The 26231-nt window shown below is 61.7% G+C and overlaps 1 protein-coding gene across 1 annotated transcript in view; it reads right to left on the bottom strand.

Annotated features, from left to right (window-relative positions):
• CACNA1I (calcium voltage-gated channel subunit alpha1 I) overlaps window positions 1-26231 on the bottom strand; it is an 85666-nt gene that overhangs the window by 14638 nt on the left and 44797 nt on the right. Inside the window, exons 7-23 of the mRNA XM_036301364.1 lie at window positions 25315-25407; window positions 22218-22530; window positions 19589-20010; window positions 13160-13311; window positions 12108-12293; window positions 11706-11823; window positions 10804-10959; window positions 10224-10317; window positions 9142-9341; window positions 8049-8522; window positions 7639-7739; window positions 6422-6545; window positions 6080-6148; window positions 5399-5583; window positions 4481-4607; window positions 3045-3170; window positions 1185-1274 (exon numbers count right to left, since the gene is read on the bottom strand). Of these exons, the coding sequence (XP_036157257.1) occupies window positions 1185-1274; window positions 3045-3170; window positions 4481-4607; window positions 5399-5583; window positions 6080-6148; window positions 6422-6545; window positions 7639-7739; window positions 8049-8522; window positions 9142-9341; window positions 10224-10317; window positions 10804-10959; window positions 11706-11823; window positions 12108-12293; window positions 13160-13311; window positions 19589-20010; window positions 22218-22530; window positions 25315-25407 (3030 nt within the window). The remainder of the gene's footprint in view (window positions 1-1184; window positions 1275-3044; window positions 3171-4480; window positions 4608-5398; window positions 5584-6079; window positions 6149-6421; window positions 6546-7638; window positions 7740-8048; window positions 8523-9141; window positions 9342-10223; window positions 10318-10803; window positions 10960-11705; window positions 11824-12107; window positions 12294-13159; window positions 13312-19588; window positions 20011-22217; window positions 22531-25314; window positions 25408-26231) is intronic.

Raw genomic sequence — 26231 nt, 5'->3', positions numbered from 1 at the left:
CCATCCACCCACTTATTCATCTGTCCACCCACCATCCACCCTCCCATCCATCCATCTATCCATCCACCACCTACCCATCCATCTACCCATCCACCACCCACCCATCCATCCATCCGCCCATCCATCCACTTATTCATCTATTCATCCACCTATCCACCCACCCATCCATCCCCCACCCTTCATTTATTCATCCATCCATCTATTCATCCACCCATCCATCCACCCATTCATCCATCCATCCATCCACTTATTCATCCATCTATCCACTCACCCTTCATTTATTCATCCATCCATCTAGCCATCTACCCACTTATTCTTCTGTTTAACCATCATCCATCCATCTAACAATCCATCCACCCACTTATTCATTCTTCCAGAAATAAGATAGCCAGCAGGGGGGAAACATATCCCTTGTGGAGTCCGTGTGTGTGTGTGTGTGTGTGTGTGTGTGTGTGTGTGTGTGGTTGGGGTGGTGGACAGACGAAAAAGTACAGGAAGATGCCCCCAAGTGTTCTCATTCCCTACTCCGCCCCAGAAGGGACCCCTACTCTTGGGGGATCTTGAGAGCAAGAGCTCAAGCTTCCGATCAGGCCCAACCTCCTCCCTGATCCCTTCCACCCTCCTCATTCTCAAATCCATCCCCGCCCAGCAGCCCACAAGAAGCTCCCACAAGCAAACCCAATGCTGTCACTCCCTTGCTCTAACACCTTCACTGGCTCCCACTGCCCTCAACTAAATGCCAGCCCTTGCCATGCTGGGACCACACTGTCCTGCTTGCCTCCTCCACACCTCCTGCCATTCTCCTCCCACTTTCCATTCGGGAACCTCTTCTCACGACTCCCTGAATGTGTCACTCTCTTGCGTCAGGCCTGCACCTACTATCTCCCCATCAGCTGGCCTGGCCCCACTGCATTCACAAGGCCCTGCACCCCTCCAGACCGGAACCAGCTTGGAGGGCTGCCCCTACAGTAGGGGCTTTGCTGAAGCAAATGGAACAATGACTTTCACTCCCCAAGGTATGGCTCTATTGGTGGAGGATTCAGGCCCGGATGGCAAGGGGTGGGCCGCACTGACAGTGGGAGACACTGGGGCGTGGGTCTTGCTGACACAGTTTCAGGCCACTGGGCCCCAAAACCACCGCGTCCCTTCCCGGCTGCCCTGTGACCCGGCCCAGCCACGCCCACCTGCTGGTCCACAGCGACAGCATCCAGTCCATTGTACATGATGTTCACCCAGCCATCCTTGGAGGCCAGGACAAAGAGGGACATCAGGGCCTGGAAGACACGGGGAGGGCGGGGACAGAGGTGATGGGTTCACAAAGCGCCCGGACCAGCAGAGACTGCCCGGCCGTCACACACCTACTCTGGACACTCCTCTCCCCGAGCCCGCCTCCCCCCCTACTCCACCCTGTGCTTCCACCACACCATTCATTTGTTGTAGCCCAGGGCCCTGGGCCAGGAAATGAGGTTCTGGGATGGGTCTCCTGCCGGCACTGGCCCCTCCTTCCTGTCTATACAGGCTGCAGACCCGTCCTCTCCCTTCCAGCTGGGCGTGATGCCAAGGGCTGCCCGGAAAAGGTTCCGGCACAGGGCCGGGCGGGCAGGGGACGCAGAGGAAGCCTTCCTGGCCAGGGAGGCACATGAAGCTCACAGGCCAGGGGACAAATGCCCCTGGAAGCCCTTGGATCACAGAGGCCTAAGGTGCAGAGAGCCTGCGATGGAACCACAGACCTGCGATCACTGTCCCCATTACAGGGAGGACACGGAGCACAGAGTCACGGGGGCTTGCCTGAGGGCACACCGCTGGGAACGAGCCTGGAAAGGGGTCAGGGCTCTGGGCCACCCGCTCGCCCCCTTTGGCTCTGCGTGCTGAGAGCACCATGCTCAGGGCGGGGGGCATCGGCCTGGCATTGAGCATGCTCAGAATGGAAGGGCTGGATGCCCCATGGGGGCTGTGGCCGGGGCCTGGTGCTGGGGTCAGGGGTCAGGGGTCAGGGGTCAGGAGCAAGCTCATTGAAAGCCCCCACTGGCTTGCCCTCAGCTTAGTGGAACATCTTTTTAAAAACATCTGTTTTTCCAACACTGAGTTGATAATAAATTAAAAGGCACCGCTTCCGGGGAATCTGGAGGAGTTGGGGGAGCGACTGTGCCCCAGTTCCTAACCCCCTTCCCCGGCCACTCACTGCCCCTCTGTGGCCACGTGGCCCATCTCCCGAGGGGCATGGGGAGTGGGATCTCTGGTCATGTGGGGTGAGATCCAGTGGGAACCCACTGGAGGGCCCCAGCTGAGGGGCGGGGCATGTGCCCTGGGCCACTTGGACCTGGATCCTGCCCCTTCCCTGTGTGACTGGGGAAGGCGCTCCCCGTCTGCTCATACCCAGCACCGGGTGGGCCTTCAAGAAAGAGGAGCATTTGGGGGTCTCTGTAGGCAGCCGGCTGGAGGCTCTCCTCTGGGCACCTCCCAGATGGCCAGGCCTGGGAGGCCCTCAGGAGAGGAGACAACGGCGAGGCCGGAAGTGGGCAGGGGCCTGCCTATGAGTGGGGAGAGCAGAGTAGAAGGGCGAGGAAACACACCCTGGGCCAGGGGCTGGTGCACTTTCATCTCTCCACAGCCTGCCTGGTGGGCTGTAACATTCCCATTTTACAGACAAGGAAACCGAGGCTCAGAGACGCCACCCCTACAGTAAGTGGCAGAGCCGGGATTCACACCCACGTCTGGCTGGCTTTCAAACTCCTGTCTGGGTCCCATGGGTGGGGGTGGGAGCCAGGAACCAGTGTCCGCTGAGGCGCCTATGAAGCGCCAGGCACTTGGGGACACTGCACTCAGAATCTCTCATCCTCTAATCCTGTTAAGGTGGCGCTACTCCTACCCATTTCACAGAAGAGGGAACTGAGGCTTGGGAAGGAGAAGTCCCCGGGTCAGTCCTGGGAGGGCATGCAATCCTGGAGGCTGGTCTATCATCAATCCCAAGCTGCTGGCACTGAAGAACTGTCGCTCCCCCCGCTGGGGCGGTAGGTGAGGAGGGGGTAGGTGGGCGGGCTCACCTGGCCCAGGTTGTCGAAGTTGTACTTGTGATGGACCCAGCGGTAGTTGGCGGCCATGCAGTCAGAACGGTTGGTGATGTTGCGGGTGTCCACACCCAGACAGTGGTAGAACTTGCCCTTGAAGAGCTGCGGGGAGGGACACGGGTGAGCGACTGTCCTGGCAACGCTCCCGGGGGTGGGGATGGGGGTGGGGGTGGGCGCCAATCAGAAGAGGGACAGCTCCTCAGCAGACACCTCCTCTGTGCACAGCCCGGGCCAAGCACTCAACACCGTCGCCCACGCCCCCCCAGGAAGTGGCACTGCTCTCATCCCATCTCACAGATGAGGAAACTGAGGCCCGGGGAGGCAGGTAATTTTCTCAAAGTCACTTGAGCTTTAGGAAGTGGCAGCCAAGGCTACACCTGGTTTGTCTGATTCCTGGGCTTTGCACAGACCCGAGATCAGACCCCAGTATCCGTGCTGGAGATGGGGCAGGGACCCCATGGGAGGAGATGCCTGCATATCCCCAGGGGAGGGAGGGGGGAGAGAGAGAGAGAGAGAGAGAGAGAGAGAGAGAGAGAGAGAGAGAGAGAGAGAGAGAGACCCTCTCTCTCACCAAGGACCCAAGCCTCCTCCATGCCAACTGCCTGGAAGGGACAGGGCCACTGTCCACTCGCAGCCCCTCCTGCCCAGTGGCTCCACTGTGGCTCTCAGCAACCCCAAAGGATACCTGTGCCCGGGGCTCCTCACCAGCCACAGCCCAAATGCAGGACCAGGTGAGGAGCCTTGGGGCCTCGGGGCTCAGACGCCCAGAAACAGGAAGGGTCTCAGTAGCCGCTCAGACCCCAGAGGACCCAGGTCACGCTGGCCATCCCCGTCTCACACTTTATGACCCAACCCACCCCAGCCCTGAGGCCCGTCTTACTCCTGGGCTGGGCTCCACACCAAAATCCGAGCCAGCTCAAGGCCCTGCCTGTGTCAGACCTTCCATGGCCCCAATCCCGGAGATGCCGACGCCAGCTCCCTAACTGCCATCCCAAGTCCTTCCCCCTCTGACCCCGCCCACCATCGGCTCATCCCTCTCTGCCAGTCAGAGCTCCGGCTCACCTCCACATGTGCCCATCCCCCCTGAGTCACCTGCCCGCGCCCCCCCTCTCCTTCAAGGCCCGGTGCAAAGGGCACCTCCTGCAGGGTGCTTCCCCCATTGTCCCCAGCACAGCCCCCTGCTCCTGTGTAGCTTGGACCCCTGTGATCCAATTTACCCAGCCTGCCTTGCACACAACCTTTCTGGCCATGTCTGTCTCCCTCCTGGACTGGGAACTCGCTGCTGACAGGGACGTGCCTGCTCCACCAGGGCCACCTGAGCCCCCAGGGTCGGAGGAGCTGAGTGGGAGTGAGGAGCCTCTATTCCCACCTTAGAGCCGACCCCACTGCCTGCCCAGCCGGGCACCCCTCACCTGTACCCCCAAGATGCCGAAGATGATGAAGAAGGCACAGCAGATGAGGACAATGTTGCCGATGGGCTTAAGGGAGGAGATGAGAGTCTCCACCACCAGCTTCAGGCCCGGGGCCCGGCTGATGACCCTGCAGGCAGGGAGGGACCAAGGGCACTGTTGGGCCTCAGCCAGGCAGGACGCAGCCCAGTCCTCCCAGAGTCACCAGGGCGGTGGCCCCAGGCTCCAGATCTGTAGGCGCAACAGGGCTCTGCACGGGGCCACCTCCATCCACGTCTCCCAGTGTGAGAGTGTGTACACACGTGCACACACACACACTCATACACACTCACATTCACACACACACTCATACACACACACACACACACACTCATACACACTCACATTCACACACACACTCATACACACACACACACTCATACACACTCACATTCACACACACACTCATACACACACACACACACACACTCATACACACTCACATTCACACACACACTCATACACACACACACACACTCATACACACTCACATTCACACACACACTCATACACACACACACACACTCATACACACTCACATTCACACACACACTCATACACACACACACACACTCATACACACTCACATACACATGCACACTCATTCACACTCACACACGCACACTCATACACACGCACACTCATACACACACACTCACACACTCATACACACTCACACACACACTCACACTCATACACACTCACACACTCATACACACACACACACACACACACACACACACACACACCCTCAGCCTGGAGCCTGGCCCTGCTCAGCTAGTGCTGGGCACGTGCTAGCAGAGGACTGGGTGGGTGAGGAGGGCAGGAGCGAGTGGTCCACGTAGACCCCAGGCCCGTCCCCCAACACGGAGGACTCCTCACCGCAAGGGTCGTAGGGTGCGCAAGAGCCGCAGGACCCGGAGGACCCCCAAGATCTTGGCTCCACCGGCCGAGGCCAGGGAAACCACGATGTCGATGATGGACACGAAGACCAGAAAGCCGTCCAGCACGTTCCAGCTGCTGCGCAGGTACGCCTGCTCCCCGAAGTACAGGCCCAGCGAGACCACCTGGGGGCGGGGTGATGGGCCAGGTCATCTGACTCAGCCAGAGGTGGGGTGAGGGGGAGTCAGGCAGGTGGGGTGGAGCCGCAGGGGTCACATGCCCCATGGCCCACTGAGAAGGTGGGTGGCAGGCAGGACCTGGAAGGTCTGGGCACATGAAGCAGCCCCACAGCCTGTCCTGATCCGCTCTCCCCTCACATCTGCAAACCCAGTTCCAAGCCACACGCTCCGGGAAGTGGCCCACGCCTCCAGCAGGTACCCCCATTGCACTGTAAGCATTTCCCTGCATTAGCCTTTCTGGCAGGTTGTGACGTCCTGGAGAGCAGGATGTGGCTGACCCCCCCACCCCACCCCATCACACTAGCCCAGTGCTGATACCAAGCGGGGGGGGGGGGCGGTTCTCGGGGGCCCCTGTGGAATGCTGCTGACCAGCAGGTGAGTGACAGCTGGGGGAGGGCGGGCCACTGGGGGTGGGAGAGGTCCCAGGTGAAGACGGGGCTACCTTCAGTGTCATCTCGCCCACGAAGATGGCTGTGAAGATGTAGTTGGACACGGTGAGGAATATGCGTTCCTGAAAGAGCAGGAGACACCATGGGCCTGGGGCTCCCAGAACTGCGGGTCCTCTCTGACTCTGGCCAAGGGGCCTCAAGGGGAGGCCACTTCACAGTCCAAGGAGGTGCCCCTCCCCAGAGACAAGCTCCCTGCCACACCTTCCTCTGCAGCATCGATAGATATCCACCTTCTGAGCTCCTAGCCCCCCGGCCCTGCACCCCGTCCCATAGCAGGCCCCATGGCCCGCCCCTCTGCCTGGCCCCGGCCCTGCCCGAAGGCCCCAGCCACTCACGGTGCTGCCGGCCTCGATCTGGGGCCGCTCCAGGGCGATGGTGATGCAGTTGAGAAAGATGAAGGCCAGGACGACGTAGTCGAAGAGCTTGTGGGCAATGACGGTCTGGCACAGGACCCGGAACCTGAGCGGAGAGGGCAGGGGCCATGAGTCTCCACTTGCCCCTCACCCCGGTGCGAGGAAGGCAAAGGGCTTAGGCCTGGGGATGGCCCAGAGGAAGCGGACCCTTCTTTTCTCCGGCCACAGCCATTTACACCCGCTCAGGGTGCCCACCTGGAGCCGCCTCCCGTCCACACACCACGGCAACTCCCACAGCCGCAGGAGGAAGGGCACCCTCCTTGCCCTGGCATGTGAGGCCTTCCAAACACCCGCCCGAACCCCGGCGCCCTCCCTCCGCCGTGCGGACAAACCTGGCCTGATACCCCGAGCTTCTGCCCCAGGCCCTCCCCCGGGCTGCTCCCTCCACCCGGTCCAGCCTCCGCTTCTACACAGCCGGCTCCACCTACAGACGCCACAAGGCCTCCTCCCGCAGGAAGCCTGGGTGCCCCCTCCCATGGGAGCGCCCGGCGACCTGAGCATCTGTCCACCCTGGTGCCAGCTCAGGGATGGCCTAGACCCGTGGTCGGCAAACTGCGGCTCGGCAAACTGGGGCTCGTGAGCCACATGCGGCTCTTTGGCCCCTTGAGTGTGGCTCTTCCACAAAATACTGACTTCTGCGCATGGGCCACGAAGTTTCAATCGCACTGTACGTGGTATTTTGTGGTATTTTGTGGAAGAGCCACACTCAAGGGGCCAGAGAGCCGCATGTGGCTCTCAAGCCACAGTTTGCCAACCATGGGCCTAGACCAGTGGCTCTCAACTTTCTGGCCCTTTAAATACAGTTCCTCATGTTGTGACCTAACCATAAAATTACTTTCGTTGCTACTTCATAACTGTAATGTTGCTACTGTTATGAATCGTCATGTAAATATCTGATATGCAGGATGGTCTCAGGCGACCCCTGGGAAAGGGTCGTTTGACTGCCAAAGGGGTCGCGACCCACAAGTTGAGAACCGCTGGCCTAGGTGAAAGTCCCCATTCAAACACTCCCCCTGCCCTGAGCCCCTCTACACAGGAGGGCACCAGCCTCCATGGCCCGACCTGCTCTGCAGAAATCTCACCCTCCCAGACCTGCTCACCCCCTAGTCCAACCTCCCCCCAAGCCTGGCCCGGCCCACCTGTTCTCAGGGGAGAAGAGGTAGACAGACCAGTCCTCGCGGATCTCGCACCAGTCGGGTTTGTACGCGTCAATCATCTTGCGCACCCGGAAACACAGAGTCTGGCAAGGAGAGGAGGGGGTGCGGACAGGTCAGCGCTGCCCACAGCTGCCCGTCTCTGCCCTCTCCAGCCACCCAGCAAGCTGGGGTCCCCGGGTGACCTCTGAACTCTCCCAGCAAGACCAGAACCCACACCCCTCCCAGGGCTTCTCTCCCAGGGGTGGGCCCAACGAGCTGTGGGCAGCTCCAGCCACCTCCGGCTCACCCGCCTGAGCCCTGCCCCCTGGCCCTGCCCCTCGGCCCCTCCTCCCTCTGTCCCGTGGACCTTCTCCTGGCCCTGGCCCCTCAGCCCCGCCAACTCGCCAACTCACATAGTCGACCTCCTCCTCATCCTCCCCGTGGTCCCGGCGGTCCCCCATCTGCGTGAAGACCTCCTTGGCGATGTGGGGCATCCTGCCATTGCAGTCCTCGTGCCCGGGGCCCGGGCCCGCTGCCCTCCAGGCCGCCCGGGGGTGGGTGCCCACCGGGGGTCCCAGCTCGGCCAGGTCCACCGAGTCCCGGGTGTCCAGGGACAGCGTCCGGCGGTGGTGGTGGTGGTAGTGGTGGCGGTGGGTCGCGTGGGGCCCGTGATGCGCGTGGTAGACGTGCGGGGTGTGCAGGGGCACGGCCCGCGGCCCTTCGTCCCGGGCGCCCTCGCAGGCCCGCGCCCCGCTGCGCTCCGCCGACAGCAGGGACTCGTGCTCCGCCGACAGCGGCTTGTGCTTGAGGCTGTTCCAGCTGGAGCGGCGGCTGGCCCAGGCCCCGCTGCGGCCCCACGGCCCACAGTAGGAGCTCCTGGAGCTGGACTGGGAGAAGCCGGGGCGCTGGTCAGCCCCACGGTGTGACGGAGGCCCTAAAGGGGCCACTGGCCTGGCCAGTGGGTGGCAGAACCAGCTGGACTCCAGAGGCCCTCTCCCCACCCAGCCTCTCAGTCCCCCACATCCATGGCCATGTGGGCTTGTCCACAGTGTGCCTTCATCTCCTCCTGCCACCCCATTTCCTTGGAGGGAAGTACAGCAAGTTAGGGCCATTTTCCTCTTTACAGGTAAGGAAACTGAGGCTCAGAGAGGGCTGTGACTTACTGGTGGGATCTGCCTGCCCCCCCCCCCGCCACCCTCCCAAGCTCAGCTCTTTACCCTACACATTGGCGCCAAGATAAAAACCCCATTCTCCACACCAGACCCATTGCCCCACTCCACGCATTCATTCATTCATTCATTCATTCATTCATTCCTTGCTGTCTGGTCCCACTCTGGCACTGGGAACCCAGAAATGCAACAAAGATAATCCCTGCCTGGTTCTGGCTGGACACTCGGTGCCCGAGGCCTGGTACCAGTTTGAAGCTGGACTGGCAGGCGCCTCTCCCCAGGGTCCCTCCGCACACCCAGCAGGGAGCAGCCATCAGAGCCCCCGCACAGGACTCACCAGGGAGCGCTGGTCGTAGCTCACCCTCCCCAGTGACATGACACTGCTCTTGCGGGAGCCCAGGGCCACCAGCATAGGGTCCGGCTGCAGCGACAGGCGGGCAGGTGCCGCAGTCCCAACGGGGCCCAGATGTCCACACAGAGGAAGACTGAGGTCCAGGTGCCCATTGGGAGTCAGCGGAATTGGGTAAAGCTTGGGATCTGGAGGGGTGAGATGGAAACAGAGGGAAGGGCAGACAGGAAGCCAGAACAGGAGCAAAAGAAGCCATGAGACAAAGAAACAGACATGGACGATTAACAGAAATGGAGAGTTTTTCTGGGGAGACCTCCTCCACCAGGAAGTCTTCCAGGTTGGGCCCCACCACATGTGCCTCTCCTCTGCCCTGCCTACAGGGCTCTCAGCTTATTTTTGGTTTTTTGTTAGTTTATTTGTTATTTATTTTAATTTTAATTTTTTAAATTTATTTTAATTTTCTCGGCTTATTTTTGGATAAGTGACACCCTTGCCTTCTGTGTTCAGGGCAACCATTGAGCCTCACCCAGCATGAGAACCTCCCTGCCATGCCCGCTGTGGAAAGCAAGGCAGAACCGTCCAGCCGGTTACCGAGGACATGGCGTGGACGGGGAGGTTTGTGCCAAGCTGCCCAGTGGTGCCAAACAGGACCAAACCCCAGGCATCCTGAGGCCCAAAGCTGTTCTCAACAGGCCACTGACTTTTTTTATTTTTATTGATTTCAGAGAGGAAGCGGGGAGAGAGAGAGAGAGAGAGAAGCATCAATGATGAGAATCACTCATTGGCTGCCTCCTGCATGACCCCCACTGGGGATCAAGCCTGAAACCCGGGCATGTGCCCTTGTCTGGAATCGAACCCAGGACCTTTCAGTCTGTAGGCCGACACCCTATCCATTGAGCCAAACCGGCCAGGGCTGGCCACGGACTTTGAGATTTAGCATTTCTTTCTATCATGAATGTAAACATCAAACCGCAGAAATGAGCAGTCACAGAGCCTGGGTTTGAGGGGAACCTGGGCCGTGCCCTTGGCCCACCTGGATCTCTGGGAAGGGTCCTGGCCCCCAGGTTTACCTCCGAGGCTGTCCAGGCCCTCCTGCAGCTTGTCAAACTCCTCCGTGTTCGATAAACTCTGGTCCTCGTCTGAGTAGGAGCGATTGGCGTCACCCTGGGAGACCGACCCTCACGTTGGAACTTTGGGTTGTCAGCTCAACCCTTCCTTCCCTCGTGAACATTTTCATGGGTCCCCCCACCCCACCCCCGTTTTACAAATATGGAAATTGGGGCTCAGGGAAGGGAAGTGAGAAGCTAGTGAGGACCTAGCCCACAAACCCATGTCTGCTGACTACACGTTCCCCAAAGCCTCAAAGGATGGAGGAGGCGGGATCCAGAGGCCTGGTCTTGGAGACTTTAGAGTCTCAGAGATGGAGAGGTCTAGTCTTACCCCCGGGGGAGACGCAGGGACCCCGATGCTGCCTCTGTTTGCATGCTTCCTGTGACGGGGAGCTCACTACCTCATTGGCGACCCTCCCCTCTTCTGGAAACTTGCCTGCTAGATGTTTGAATGGCAGCCCTCCCCCGTCCAGACCCCCTCCCCTCACCCAGTCTCCTGCAGGCCCCATGGGGGTGCTGCCTCCACCAGGGTCCCAGTCACCTCTGCCTGGAAGCCCTCCACCAGGATGGCCACCAGCAGGTTGAAGAGCACGTAGTTGCCGAAGGTCATGAGGGCAACGAAGTAGAGGGAGGCCCAGGGGGAGGTGGAGGCCATGCCGTTGTAGAGGACGACGTTCCAGTCCTCCTGGGTGAGGATCTGTGGGGGGAGGAGCACGCAGCTCAGTACAGAACATCCTCAGCCCCGGCCCGCCCACGGGCAGGGGAGCCCGCTGGGGGGAGCTACCGGCACACGGCAGCCCACACCCTCCTGCAGCCTCCTCTCACAGGCACTCGGGCACTCCCAGGGACCTCGAGTAACACGGCTCTCGCTGGGGTGCGCCCACCTGGTGGAGCCTCAGGCTTTCCCCCTGCCCCCGTCCCCCCCCCACACACACACACACTGCTCGCCTGTGCTCCCAGCTGGCCCACACCCGCAAGCCTGTGCCGCACACTCCTGCCCTGACATTCACTCCCCACTGAGCGGTGCTCCCTCCTAGCTGCTCCCACAACCCCATCCTCCATCCCGCTCATGTGACCCACCTGCACCCCAGCACAAGCCCATACCCCCCCTCCCCTGCTCCTTCTGCCCCTGAGCTGTGTGTACGCACTCATTCAACCATGTCCACGTTACCGGGGAGGAACAGTCTTAGGGAAGACTCTTAACGTGCCCACAGTCTCAGGGTGCGAGAGGAGGGGGCAGGGAGGGGCACTGGGCGGGCAGCCCGGCTCCCAGAGCCTGTCCTAAGCCTGCCTGGCCACACCCCCCAAACTGGCCCGCTAAACCAGAGTTGTGGGACCGCCCAGTCAGGCCCCTTTTCTCTGGATTCCCCGAGGCTGGCAGCACCAGCAAAAAGCGATCCTGGGTGAAACCGCGGCCCCCGGCACATATGGACGTGTGCTCACCTGGAACACCGTGACGATGGCCCACAGCAGGGAGTCGAAGTTCTTCCTGTCGGGGATTGTATCTCCCGTGTCAGTGCGGAGGCTGAATTTGCAGCCAAAGATGTGCATCCCGAGAATGCTGGGGGGGAAGGAGGTGGCTCAAGGGACTCACACACACCAGGCTCTTGCCCATCCGCCTGTGCCATTCCCTAAACAACCCCGCAAGCTGGGAGGGAGCCACGCTGGTCCCATTTTACAGAAGTGAACACTGAGACCCAAAGGGGCAGTACACGCCCAGAGCCACCAGGGATTAAGTGATGGTGGCAGGATTTCCACCCAGCTCCAGGGTGTGGCCTGAGAACCCAACCAGCCATGCTCCTCCCTGAGCCCCGGCAGGGGTGGGCCCCGGGGGGCAGGGCTCACCTGAAGATGAAGATGAAGAGCATGAGCAGCATGCAGAAGGTGGCCACGTTGTCCATGGTCTTCATGAGCACCACCAGCTGGCGCCGCAGCGCGGGCATGAAGCGCACCAGCTTCAGCACCCGCAGCAGCCGGAAGGTCCGCAGCACCGACAGCCCGCCGTCTGCCTGCCCCACGATCTCCCAGATGCTGCACAGGGAGGCGTCGCGCAGGGGTGGGGAGGGGAGAGAGGCAGGAGGAGAGCGGGGCAAAGGAAGAGATGGAGAGTTCCATTCATTCGTTCATTCATTCATCCAACCAACAGTATTTCAAGGTCATTGCTGCTCCAGGCACCCTAAGTTGGGGGCTGTTAACCTGGACTCCATGGACCCCCCCCCAAGATGTCTAGGGACAGAATTCAGGGGTCCACACGGTCACTGAGCTCTTTTTGAGATTTAACTTTCTGTTCTTTTTTTTTTAATATATATATATTTTATTGATTTTTTACAGAGAGGAAGGGAGAGAGATAGAGAGTTAGAAACATCGATGAGAGAGAAACATCGATCAGCTGCCTCCTGCACATCTCCCACTGGGGATGTGCCCGCAACCCAGGTACATGCCGTTGACCAGAATCGAACCTGGGACCCTTCAGTCCGCAGGCCGACGCTATCCACTGAGCCAAACCGGTCTCGGCAAGAGATTTAACTTTCTTTTGAGTATGAATGGAAACAACAAAATATAGAGAATTAGCAGCGCCCATGGCCTCGCGGTTCATGGAAATCGCTGTTTTTACATCACACGACGGCTGATGCGGATATTTTCGAGCAGAGTTTATGCTCCTCCCTCCTCTGGGAGGATGGTAGTCACAGACCCGCTGCTAGACCTCACCATTCAATGCATTAACCCAGAAGCATGTATATGGCTAAATCACACATTTTTAAACATTTTTGTCAACCGTAATGCAGTGTGATTGGGTTCCTTTGATCGTAGGCGCTTCATTTACAGGCTGGGCCAACCCCCTCTTCCCTCCTGTGCCTCAGGCCCACGGCCTGGGGCGGGGCGGGTGGGCGGGGCACCTGATGATGACGATGATGCTGTCGAAGATGTTGTAGGGGTTGCGAAGGTAATCGAAGAGCCCGAAGGCGGCCAGCTTCAGGAGCATCTCCAGGGCGAACATGCTGGTGAAGACCACGTTGCAGATCTCCAGGACGTTGGTCAGCTCCTCGGGCTGTGGGCGGGGGGCGGGGACGGAACCGTCAGGCAGAAGGCAGCCCTGGGACCCTACGGAAGCCCACTGGTTCTAGGACTCCCCCGCCCCCACGCCCCGGGAGGTGGCAAGGCCTGGCTCTGCCACCCGGCTGCGTGGCCTGGAAGGTCAGTGTCCTCGCTGGTGCTCCATCTCCCGGTTGCACCGTGGCCTTGAAGACCTTGCAGTTCTGCTGCCCGGATCCTGCGGGGGCCACTGAGATGGTGGGGCCCCTCGGGGTGACCTTCCACGAGTTTGGAAATGGTGCTGTAGCTGCACAGCGAGGGAGGCGTTACGAGACCCATTGACAGAGGGAGACACTGAGGCTCAGAAGCTGGTCAGAGCGAACAGTGGAAGGCAGCGCATTTTGCAGACGAGGAAGCAGGTTCAGAGAAGGAACGTTTCTGCTCACCGTGGAGCCAGGCTGCTCCCGCCCGAGCCACAGGCAAGGGAAGGACCATGTGACAGGCCTGACCGCGCTCCCATGCTGGGCCGGACACCCAGCACAAGTACGGATGCCGCGGGCAACCTGGGAGGCCACGGAGGCGGCTCCGTTCCACAGGCAAGGAGAGGCGGCTCAGAGGCTCCGGGCAGTGATGGGACTTGCTCAGCAGCACCCAGCAAGGCTGTGGCCGAGCCGGGCCCTGCACCAAGTCGGACTCCCAACAGCTCTCCTGTGGCACACAGACCCCACCTGACTCCTCCACTCCCTCCTCCAGGCATCCCTCCTGCACAAGTGCACACATCGCATTCCACAGGCCTGTGAGCCACCACCAGGTGCTGGCGTGTGCTACCCCGGTGGCCCGCGGAGTGAGTTGGGACGTTCTTCCTGCCCCTGGGAAGTGCGGGTTCTGGTGGCAAAGCCCCGACACGCAAGTTAACTAACAAACCAGCCAGCAGGGGCTAAAGCAGGAGCGGTGAGGGTGGTTTGGGGAGCGGTGATCCTGGAATCAGGGGCAGCTTCCTGGAGGGAGGGACACCTCAGCTGAGGCCTCAGAGCTGAGAGGGGCGGGTGGCAGGGACAAGAGAAGGCGTCCAGGCCAAAGGACAGCCAGAGTCAGGGCGGGAGGGTGCGGGGCTGCCAGCCATCAGCACCGCCCGACCCAGCCCAGCCCTTCTACCTGACAACTAGACACCTAAGAGGCCTGACTCTAATTCCGTTTGGGTTAAAAGGAGAAGGAAAAAAAGAAAAACCAACCGTCTGCTTCCCGCCTGGTGCCTGGGAAATAGAATAAAACTGCCAGCTCCGCTCCGGCCCAGATGAAAGGAGAAAGCCCCGCTCCCAGCTGTAATTACATCTGACTCACAAAATGGTCCCGAAAGGGGAGTGGGACCCCGCGAGGGGGCCCCTCGGTGGGGAGGGCTGGGGCCCGGCATCAGGGCTAAGTCGGGGCCCAGATGCTGCTTGGAGCCACCAATTTCCCCGCAGGCCAAACAACGCTCGACATGCGGGAGATGAAAAATGTGGACGCTGACAGCCCATAATTGCACATCGCCCCGCTCCGAGCCCCACGCGCTGCACGCGCGCTCCGCCCGCAATTGATGGCAGAGCTGCCGCTCCCGGAAAGGTCACCCGCTCGCTCCCCGACTCCCTGGCAACAGCTGTTTCTCCAGTCAAGTGCACACCTGTTAATCTTTTCCTAGTGCACCATCCATCACTCCCGCAAGCCTTTCTCTGGGAGAGAGACAGTGAGTGGGAGAGACAGACCGACAGACGTAGACACAGTGAGACCTATTGGGGTGAGTGAAGAGAAACAGGGGCAGCCATGCGAGAGATGGGCAGAGAGAGACCGACAGACAGACAAACATAGGCATGGGCAGTGAGAGGCAAAGGCAGGGTGTGGAGAGACAAGACGGAAAAACACAGATCAACACATAACGGGCCAGGATCATGATACTGTGGGAGTCAGCGAGAGAGCAGGCAGGGCAGACAGACAGACAGGCTGAGGAGAAGCAGCAGAGATGGCACAGACCCACCCAGTGGAAGAAGAAAAGCCAGGTTAAGCCAGAGGCAGGAGGGTAGAGGGCAGGAGAGGGGCAGGGGCAGGGCCAGCTCACCCCTGCCAGTGCCAGGCGTGGGAGGCACCAGGCGGCCTGGCCTCTGGCCATTCCTGCAGAGGCAGGTATAGGACCAGCTGGACAGGGGTCTAAACTGTTCCCCAGGCCTCCCCATGACGGTAACGGCAGCTGGTATTAACGTCTCCCACACACCAGGCGGTGCTGAGCACTTTCCATGAATTACCTCATCTCAGCCTCAAGCATTACCCTGTGGTGTCCCCATTTTACAGACAGGAAACCTGAGGCTCAGAGAGGAGAGGTGACGGCCCAGGGCCATGGCCGGCCAGTGGCGGCATCGGATCTCAAACCCAGGTCTCCTCCCTGGGCCCACACCCCTTCACCTGCCCCACTTTCCTGGCTGGAGGGTCCAGTTCAGCACAGACATGTCACCGCCCTGCTTACAAGCCTTCCACGGTTCCCCACCACGCTAAGGACAAAGCCGGCCTCAAAGTCCTCCATGGGTGGATAGCTCCCCACCTCCTGGGCTGGCTGCCCGCCCCGTGTGCACATCCTCCTGAGGACTCTGGGCCCTTTGGGTGGAGCCTGTGCCTCTGGTCCCTGCTCCTGCCCCTCCTCTGCCACACTGATGGACCCTAGTCACCCTTCAGGACCCATCTCCAGTATCACTGACTCTGAGAAGCCTTCCCTGACTGCAGCCCGTGGTGGTGCCTCCCTCCCTCAAGCCACCACAGAGCTGGACTGTTGGGCACTAAGCCACCCCATCCTCATCTTTCCAGGGTCACCCCAGACCTGGGTCGGCAGTGACTTGGGGGCTGCTGAAGGGAGAATAGCACCTGCTTTGACCCACCCGCTGAGCTGGAGGCCTTGAATACAGTCCCCGGGGAGCTGGGGCCAGGGGACATCCCCCGCCTGGGTCACCCCTGCCCAGGAGGCTCTCTGTATGCCTGTCCTGCTGCCCATTCAGCCCCACACTCTGTGTTCTGTTGTCCAGCTTGGCGACCATCCTCCAACTCCGGGACAGTGGAGCCCAGCTCCGGAGGGGTCGCTGGCCTAGACAGGTGACTGCCGGGAGAGGGAGAAGTGCATGTCTCCCCATCCCACCTCCTGTCCCCTTAGTGGAACCTCCGATTCAACCTCAGAACCCCAGCGCCAGCTCTAACAGCTGCTCACCGCCACCTGGGCAAGCCATCCCCACTCTCTGAGCCTCAGTTTCCCCGTCTGCCCAGGGGATAAGACGCCCACTCTGCCTACCGCCCAGGGCTGCCATGAGGGTCACCCCGGGAAGAGATGTGACCAATCCTGACAGCAGGTGACGATGGCGGCTCTGGTGCCCAAGCTGACCTCATCCACATGCTTGTCACTCAGCCTCAGTTAAGGACAGTCTGGGCCCACCCTCCCCCCAGGATGGTAGGGGGAGGGAAGGGTAGATGTCAGCACCATCTGACCACCTCGTGGGTCACAAGAGACCCCTGCCTGGCTGACACGCCTTCACCTCTCTCCCAGGCCGGTCCCTGAAAGGAACTTCCTCCTGAGGACTCTGGAACCTCGAGAGGCTCCCGCGTGATTTGGGCAGCAGTGACCTCCTGACGGCCACGGGGACCTGTGATCTCACCTCTCATTTGAGTACTGTGACCAGAGCGGCGGCAGCCCCCCACTTTACAGATGGAGTAGGGCAGCAGTGCCCAGGCTCTGTGCCCCCTCACCGCCTGCCTCCGTGGTGGCCACACCAAGGTCCCTGCCAGCACAGTGGGCAGCCGCAGCGTGGCGGGGCCCCTAGGACGCCTCCCCTCAAGGTCATAGCCCTGCAGGAGAGGGGCTGTGCTCACCTGCCTTCTCCCCTTCTCTCCCTGCTCCTTCCGGCCCAGGGCCACCTCTCTCTGCAGGCGCCTCTCAGACAGGGCAGCTCAAAATAAACACAGGGCGGGCCGCTTCCCACTGAGCAATGTCTGGGAGTCGGGGAAGAGGGAGCAAAAATACCCCGCGCAGAGCTCTGCCGAACAATGGCTGCCACGCGGAGCTGCTTTAAAAAGAGCCTTTTAAAAATTCTCCCTCCCCCTCACTTTTCCTTTCATTGATTTTTGAGGTTCCAGGCAGCAGATGGTAAAGTCACCCTGAACGTGGTGGTGTAAGGCTCCAAGAAAAGATTCAGAAACAATTCCTAACTCGCAAGCACCTACTATGCGCCAGGCTTCCTAACGCAACTCACCCTCCCAGCCACTCTACGGGGAGGTTGTGAGGACTCCGTGCCCACGCAGGCTCCGGGCCTGCCGCGCAGTAGGTGCTCAGTTAATGGGAGCTGACCCCTATGAGGGAAGGGGGGAAACCGAGGCAGACCCTATGGAGGGGCAGGTGACTTGCCAGTGAGAACAGCTTCTCCCGGCCTGAGGGGGCCCACGGGGTACCTGCAGTGCCAGGAAGAAGAGGCTCCACCACATCCGAGGCCAGAAAGCTTGCTCAGGCGGGATATGGTGGAGGCGGAGGTTTGGGCAGGGACCCCGGCCCGGCATGAGGCTGGAGCCCGACAGGGAGAGGGAGATTGAACCCAGAGCACAGAGCGGCCCCAGCTGCTGTGTTGCCCTGGAGGGGACCGCTGAGAAGACAGGGACCCGTATTATCCTGGCAACAGGGACCCGTATTATAATGGCAAACAGGCCTCTGAAGAACAACCCTGACGGTAGCATCCGCCAACTTCCATGGTGTAAACACTCCCTCCACGGCCAATTTCAAGCTCCCAGCTGTTTCTAACAATGGCCTTGCAAAATTCCTGCATGAGAAAATTGCTCCTGCCAGCCGGTTCCAGCAAGCCACTGGGGGACAGTGCCCAGGCTCGGTGACAGGCCCCCTGGGTGCCACCCCACTAGCACCAGCACCCAGAGCTCCTGTTCCCTGTGGGGCCTCCCCCAGAAATGCTGGCCTCCCGCAGGCCTGAGCTGGGCAAAGGCCACAAGGCTGGACCCCAGGCCAGGGGTCGGCTGCCTTCTCCCCAGCTCTCGCCTGCAGAGCCTTCCCCGGCCTCCTGAGACCTTTGTCATTAAGCCAGATCGGCTGGCAACCCAGCAGCTCTGCGCAGTGTCACGGCAGCCCCGGGGGCCGCATTGAAGTAAATGGAATGGGGCCTGCGCTTGGCAAACTAATGAAGAGGGAAACGAGAGTGTGGCCCACCGCGGGGCGCTGCGGGCGGTTGGGGCCTCTGCAGAGGGAGGGCGGCAGGGGAGCCAGGGCAGCATCCAGGTTCTAAACCTGCAGGGACTGGCAGGGGACCTGGGGCCACTGACATCCCGCCCTGGCTCAGCTGTCAAAAGCCCTCCCACGGCTGGGGTCACCTATGGGCTGGGGGACACTGGGAGCCAGAAATAGATGTTTTTCCAAGTGGAGCCAGGGCTGGAGCGGTCATCCAGGCTGGCACTGTGGACCGGGGACATCTGGGCTACAGCCCTCCATCCTGTGTCCCTACCGTTTCCTCAAACTCCCCGTGTCCCTGCCACCTCCTGGGAGCCATCTCTCTTCCAGGTGCTATTCCCCCTGGGGGACCCCTCCTCTGAACTCCTCTCCCCTCCGGACCCCAGCTGTACCCCTGATGGCCTGGGACACACCATGTGGCCGAGGAGGGAGACGGGTGACAGCCTTCACAGGGCAGCCACAGGACACCCTCAGTGCCGTGGGCTGGGGAGGCTGGGGTGAGTGGGGCACCAGGGACAGGGCACGCTCTGTTGGCTGAGCGTACGTGTGGGCAGCGCACGAGGAGAGGTGAATGTCCAGGAAAAGGTCTGTGCTCGGTGCCAAGGGCGATGGGGCGCTGCAGAAGGTGTGGGCAGGGGAGAGCGCAGCCTCGGGAAACCTCACCCCAGCTGCCCGGGGAGGGTGACAGGAGGGCTCACATGGAGAAGCCGTGAATGGGAGTCAGATTTGCAGGGACTAAGAGGGGGTGTGCTGTGGGCGCCTTGGCGTCCCTGCTGAGCTGCTGAAGATGTGAGGACCCGATCTCCCTTTCTCCCCCAAGAAGATGAGCCCCAAACTGCTGCACTCAGGCACTCATTCACCCACTCACACCCTGAGCTCCTGCCTGGTGCTTGGCCCTGGGCTGGGCACTCAGGCCACATGGCCGAACGGGACCCAGACCTGGTCAGGGGGAGACAGACACACGTGGGTCTTCCACACACCCAGCTGCGTGGGGCTGGCCTGGGTGGCCCGCCCCCGCCCCCGCAGTGCCCAGCCCGGCCCTGGCGCCCGCCCCACTGGCCTGCTCGTGGTGCTCGATGCCCATGCTGACGGTGTTGACCAGGATGGCCATCATGATGCCCCGGTTGAAGTACTTGCTGTCCACGATGCCTCGCAGCTTGGCGCGCATCTCCCGCCACACGTCCCCACAGAGCCGGGCCGCCCCGTCTGCCTGCTCCTCCTCGTCCTCCTTCCCCAGCCCCGACGAGGCCCCATCCTCGCTGTTCCGGACCCCGTCCCCATCGGCCTCGTCCTCTCCACCGCCGGAGCCCCCCGAGCCCGAGCCCTCCTGCCCCGAGTCGGTGCTGCCCAGGCCCGAGGGCCGGTGGCCCCCTCTGTGCTGGCAGCGGGGGCAGCCAGTGGGGTCGGAGGCCAGCAGGGCAGAGATGGGCTGCATCAGCATGGGGGGCGTCGGGTCCAGGGGGCTGTGTCCCGGGCACAGCTCTGAAAAGCAAACAGAGGGCAGCGTCGGTGCCTCAGGCCACACTCAGGGCTCTCAGAGGCGGCAGCACCTGCACAGCAGGCCCCGCCTGACCCCAGGCCCCGCCTGACCCCGGGACATAGCGGCTAGTGCTCCAGGCTCCTGTGCCCACGGGGTCTGCCTGGAGCATGCCAGCCCCAGGCAGGAGGCCAGGTGGCCTGCGGTTCCTAAGGAAATGGTTTCGCCTTCTGGGCTTTGTTGGTCCCTGTGCAAAAGCATAAGCCGGGAGCACCCACCACGGGGGGCTGCAGGTTCTCTATCAGCTAGTTTGCATGCTGTGCCTAGAACAGTGCCTGGGCACACATACATGTTAACTGTCCTTGCGGCATCACTTCCTGGCCTGCGGCTGTGCACTGAGCAGACCCTCCCCGCCACCCTGGTTGCTGACATTGTGGTTTGGGAAATGGCTGGGAGTGGGTGCCCTCGGAGGAAGCCAGGTGGCCTCGGCGTTCCTCAGGCTTCCTGTCTGCACACGGGGCCTGTGTCCCAGGGAGGGAAGGCGGCAGGAGCCCTGGGCAGGGGGCAAGCCCTCAGGCCCCAGGCCCTCCCTCCACACAAGCCAAGAGTCAGGCTGGCTCCGGGGAAGGAGGCAGAACAGGCCCCTGGGCCGCAGGGTGAGGGTCTGCCCCAGGAGGGGCTGGGACCTGAGTCATGTCTTTCTAAGAGGAGCCAGAGAGGCTCTCCCTGGGTGGTTCGGTTTCTTCTTTATGTTTGTCTGTATTTCCTTAGAATGAACACGTTTTGCTTGTGTAAGGGGAAGAAAAACATGCAATGCCGACTTTCACTTCCACACTTGCCTCCGAATATCTCCCAATGCCCTGGACAAGAGTCATGCCCAGGAGCCGGGCCAGGTGTCAGAGCCAAGGAGTCGGTCCCACCTCAGCTGGCAGACAGGGCAAAGCCTTCCCCCCTCCCCCAACCCCCCTTCCCCACATGGACTCTGGGCTAGGCTCCCTGACACTTGTGTCCCAGGGGGGAGGGGCAGGCACCGAGGCCCAGGGCAAGAGCACCTCTCTCCAGGAGTCCCCTGGGACTTCCCTCTGCGCAGGTTCCCTGGAGAGGGGCGTGGGCAGGAGCAGGAATCCCCTTGCAGTAAACACCCTGCCCCATGTCACCCAAGAATGCTGGTGCCAGCCTTGCCCAGAACCCAGCTAGCTCCCCATCCGAGTGCTGGGCCCGCCCACGGCCACCTGGAGCGCCCCCCCCCCCCCCAAGACCACACCTGGACATGTGGTGCCCAGGCCGGTGGCTCAGAGCATGAGTTCTCCGCCTGCCTCCTAAGAATCGCAGGTGCCCGGAACGTGAGACCCCAGTGCACAGGGTCTCACCCTCACTTTTCAGGGGGCTACTGAGGCCCACAGAGGGGCCAGGGCTGTCCCAGGTCACACACCTGCGCCTGCTCTGGGCACAGTCCTGACACCTGCTGACTTCCATCTTGGCACCAACTGGGGCGGGATTGGGCCTGGGGTGGGGCCCACCTGCTGGGGCACATTTGCCTCCTCCCGGGCTCATTTCTCCACTGAGCCCAAACTCTGACATCCTGACACTGAGCTTTTGTCCCTGACATACTGTGCAACCTCAAGTGGCTCCCTTCATCCTCTCTGGGGACAATACTGCTCACTCTGCCCCTCTCAGGTCTGTGACAGTCAGGTGAGCGAAGAAATGGGCCTAAGGCAGATCGCGGAGCAGCCGGTGTCCCCATGGTCCAGGCCCTTGCAGGTGGCCCGGCCCCTTTATCCCTGGTGGCCAGGCGTCACTGCTCAAGTGTGCTCGCAAGCATGGGGTGGCAGCAGGAGCCCATGCTGGGGTGACTGCAGTGGGCGGGTTTTACAGAAAACCATTCCTGTCTCTAGTGTGGATCCCAGGGGCGGAGTCTGAGTCCACGTGCGAACCAGACTGGGGAGGGAATTCCTCCAGGGCCGGGCCTACGTCCCCTGAGCGAGCCCAGGGCCAGCCCAGGCCAGGCACTGGCCGGTGGTCAGGAAAGAGGGGGAGGGCACGAGGGGTCGGGCTGGAGCCCTCAGGGAAGATCTGGGATCTCAACCTGCCGGACTGGCCGGCTCTGCTTGTGCTGGGGAGACTGGGGGACGCGCTTGCGAACTGTGCCGTGGGGAGTCCCCGACAGAGGCCCACGCAGGGCAGCGAGGCCACGGGAGGCAGGGCCACTTACTGAAGTGCCTGGGCTCCTTGGCGTGGGGCGCGGGCTTGGCGGAGGCGGGGCCCCCCGGGCCCAGGGCCTGGCGCCGGCTCTGCAGGGCCTGGTAGAAGCCCAGGGCGCGGCGCTTGGCCTTGCGCAGGATGTGGCAGACGTACTGGAAGATCTCCTCATAGCAGTCGCCCGGCTCGGCGTAGCTGGCCACCGTGCTGGAGGACAGGTAGCGCTGCCGCTGCTCCAGCATCAGCCGGTGCTCCCGCTGCTTGGTCTCCGAGAACTGGGTCGCTATGACAACGAGGCACAGGTTGATCATGAAGAAGGAGCCCACCTGTGACCAACGGGAGGAGAGGACAGGGATGGGGGGACAGAGGGTGGGGAGAGGCAGCAGTGAGGGTGGGGCGAGAGGGAGACAGAGATGGAGACAGACAGGGACGCAGAGATGGAGACGAGTGAGGAGGCAGAGCAAGAGCAGAAAGGGAGACAGGAGGAGGGGCAGACACGGGACAGGACAGGGGAAGGACCGAGCGGGAGGCAGACAACCAGGGACAGCAGGTGCACAGAGAGCAAGAACAAGGAGAGACACCAACAGAGAGAGAGAGAGAGAGAGAGAGAGAGAGAGAGAGAGAGAGAGAGAGAGAGAGGCTCAGAGAGGATGGGGACAGAGGCCACGGGAGACGCAGAGACGCAGTGACGGGGCAGCAGAGGGAGGCGAGGAAGGAGGCGGAGGGCCCGGAGAGACGGAGAGGCACAGCACAGGCAGGGACAGGAAAAGAGCGCTGAGGCCTTGCTCCCAGAGGATGTCAGCGCCGCAGGCAGCCGTGGCCCAGGCAGCTCCCCAGGCTCCACGGGGACCTGCTCCAAACCCACTCCCCTCGGACCCCAGCTCTGGCCTCACTGCCCTCCCACCAGGGACTCAGCACTGAGGCCCCTCCCAGGCCTTCTGGGCCCTGAGGCCCATGTCTGCTCTCTCTGACCTTGCCTTTGGCCCCAGCGGGGCATCCGGACAAGAGCAGAGAAGCATCCCTGAGAAGCTTTCGCTGGTGGGGCCCTATCTGGGCTTGGATGGGGTGGCAGGGGAAGCGGCCCAGTGGCGTTAGGAATCCTTGCCACCTCAAGTCCCAGGGCTCAGCTCCAGGGGGCCCTCCTGCTCTGGTTTCCAGAGGGTGGGCCCCTCCCTGGCATTCACTAAGCCTTTGTGTGGGCTCAGGCCCTGCCAGTGAGGGGCTGGGTGGTGGCTTTTCACCCTCTTCCAGGCTGCCCACCAGGAGTTCCTGCAGGCTGAACCCGCCACTGATTCACCCTTCCCGCCTCTCCCCGACAGCATGGCTAGGGAGCTGGGGTTCTGGGGCCGTGAGGTGAGAGCTTCCAGGCCGAGAGGACTCTGGGAAAATTCCCAGGTAAGAACAGGCCCCACTCGTTCACACTTCCTGGGGACCTGCTCCGTACCAGCCTGTGACGAGTTCAGATCCTGCCCTCTGGAGCTCACACCTGTCAGCCTTCTACCCAGCCTGCCCCTGCAGCTGCTGTCCCTGGGCCTCCATTTCCCCATCTGTAAAATGGGGGGCTCAGCAAGACCAGCTGAGGACTTCTGTAAGCAGAGGGAGCCCTGGGGATCTGGGTCTGAGGACCTCTCCGGGGTGCCGGCTCCTCCTCTGCAGAGCGAGGATTGAGGGGGTAAATGCCCGCACAGCCCCCCAGGCTCTGCCTGGACTGGCCCTGTTCCCCATTTCACCGTGAGCTCAGGAGTGGAGGGGCTTGCTCTGGGCCACTCAGGAGTTACTGACCCAGAATCGACCCCAAACTCCACCAGGAGGAGCAGCCAGAGCATCCCTCAGCCACCCTCTGGAATCTGAGGCTTCTCTAGCCACCCCAGTGGGTCGTGTGCCCGTCACACCCACCCCCACATTTCCCTCACCCCCGAGCCTTTAAGGCTTAATTCTGGTGTCACCTCCTCCCACTTCCCCACCCTCCTCTGAGCTAGCTTGAAGCCTTCTCGGGTGCCCCACTATCATGGCTCCCGAGATGCTGTCGCTGTACCCATCTTCCCCATGGGACTAGGAGCTCCCCCCGGCAGGGCCTGTCTGACCCCCGGCTCAGCCCCCAGCTCTCTGCCCAGGGCCGGGTGCAGTGCAGGCCTCCCTGAATGTGCCGGGGAGAGACCGAACCAACCAGGGGGCGAACGGTGGCTCTGAACAAAGCCTGCTCCTGCCTCCTTTTCCCCGGGTGTCTCCTATGGGCCCAAGGCCTCCCCAGGTAGGCACAGAGCACAGCCAACAGCAGGTGTGTCTCAGGTCACCTGTCAGCTTGTCCTGAACACCCAAGGTCCTACCAGCTCAGGATGGGGTGCTGCCCCAGAGGGTCAGTGTGGCCTCTCCCACCCCAGAAGCCAGAGCAGCCAGCTCACAGCAGAGGGCGCCGGCAGCCACTCCCCCAGGAGTGAGTCACCTTGACATTTGGGGACTGTGTGGGGACAGTGGCTGCAGCTGCAGTCAGACACGACACGGTGGATGCGCTTCTCGGGGGAGACTGTGGGGGGAGGCAGGCGGGACTGGCCCGGAAGGGGGGGTGAGGCGACGGAGTGCCTCCTCGGTCTCCAGGTCCCCCCACAAGGCAGGGTTGCCTGCGAGGGGAGGACCCTCCCAGAGTCTTGGGGAGCTCCGCCAGGTCACGGCAGGCTCGGTCTCCTCTCCAGAGCCTGCTCGGGAAGCAGCCCGGGCCTCCGGCTCAGAGCAGCCGGGACAAGAGGGCTAAGCTGGAGCCGGAGAGCTTCCATCCTGGGGCTGCATCCGGCTCAGGTCAATGAAAAGCATGTTTTCCCAGGGACGACGAGGCCGGGAAACAGGAGCGGGAGCCGGGGGTGGACTCAGATGCCAGAATGAGAAATGAAGACAATCGGAAGTGATGGATGCCTCCAGTACCGCCCCTGACAGCTCCCTTCAATCACCCGCTGCTGAGCTGCATTTAAAAAACTGCTCCCCCCTCCCCCGTTCTCTCCCACCCAGTCTTTCTGGCTCTGAGGAGCTCCCCGGGGACTCCCAAAGACCCCCCGCCTGCTCCCTGGCCCATGGGTCCTCGAGCTTGCCCGGACAGCCCCGGCTCCTCGGACACTTACTATGATGAGCAGGATAAAATAGATGAAGTTGTAGAAGGAGTGGGCATCCATCACGTAGTACATGATCTCCACCCAGCCTTCCAGAGTGATCACCTGCAGCCAGGGCAGAGCAGAGGGGAGGGCGAGCCTGAGCCAGGCTGATTCTCAGGAAGGGCAGGCAGCAAAGGCAGCGCCCCAGACAGAGGCCCTACTGTGTGCCAGGACGCTTGACACGCATTACCTCTCATACAGGCCAGCCGTCGTCATCCTCATTATACAGGTGAGAAACAGGTTCAGAGAGGTTAGGGCACCTGCTCAAGATCACACAGCCAGGGAGCAGAACAGAGGCTTGGTCCGATCCCTGTCGCTCCAGAGCCCACCCCCTTCCCAGTCTACCACACCCTGCAAGTAGGGGTCCCTGGTCTCCGGCTCCGGCTCTCTCTAAACCTCAGCTGCTTCTCCTCCGTGTATGGGGCTGATGGAGCCCGCCCAGCACGGCGGCCTGAGCTCAGCAGGGCCTTGGAGTGTGGCAGTGATGCGGCTGGTGTGACTGCCCCCACACACTCCTTCCGGGAGAGGGAGGCAAGACACACACAGGGTCCTCCTCCCCAGCTCTGCTGTCTGCTCACTGCTGGCAAACACATGAGCAGGTGGCCCCTGGGCAGCCCGCCTACCCTCTCCAGCCAGAGGGTCCCAGGGTGCAGAGCTGGGCTGTGATCATATCACACCTGGAAGCTCTGAATTCTGTGGTCTTGCCGCTCCCCAGAGCAAAGTGAGGGGAGCAGCCCCCCAGTAAGGCCCACCCCCTCCTCAGGGGCTTCGCGCCACCACTCCTGCTCCTGCCCCTCCTTCCTGCTGTCCTCAGTGACCTGACTGAGCACTCCCCGCACACGGGGCTGACCACTCTGCCCACATCATCCGGCCCATTTTTCTCAGCC

The sequence above is a fragment of the Myotis myotis genome, unplaced genomic scaffold (assembly GCF_014108235.1).
Source record: "Myotis myotis isolate mMyoMyo1 unplaced genomic scaffold, mMyoMyo1.p scaffold_m19_p_3, whole genome shotgun sequence".
Taxonomy (NCBI): domain Eukaryota; kingdom Metazoa; phylum Chordata; class Mammalia; order Chiroptera; family Vespertilionidae; genus Myotis; species Myotis myotis.
This window is presented reverse-complemented; position numbering and strand designations above follow the sequence as displayed.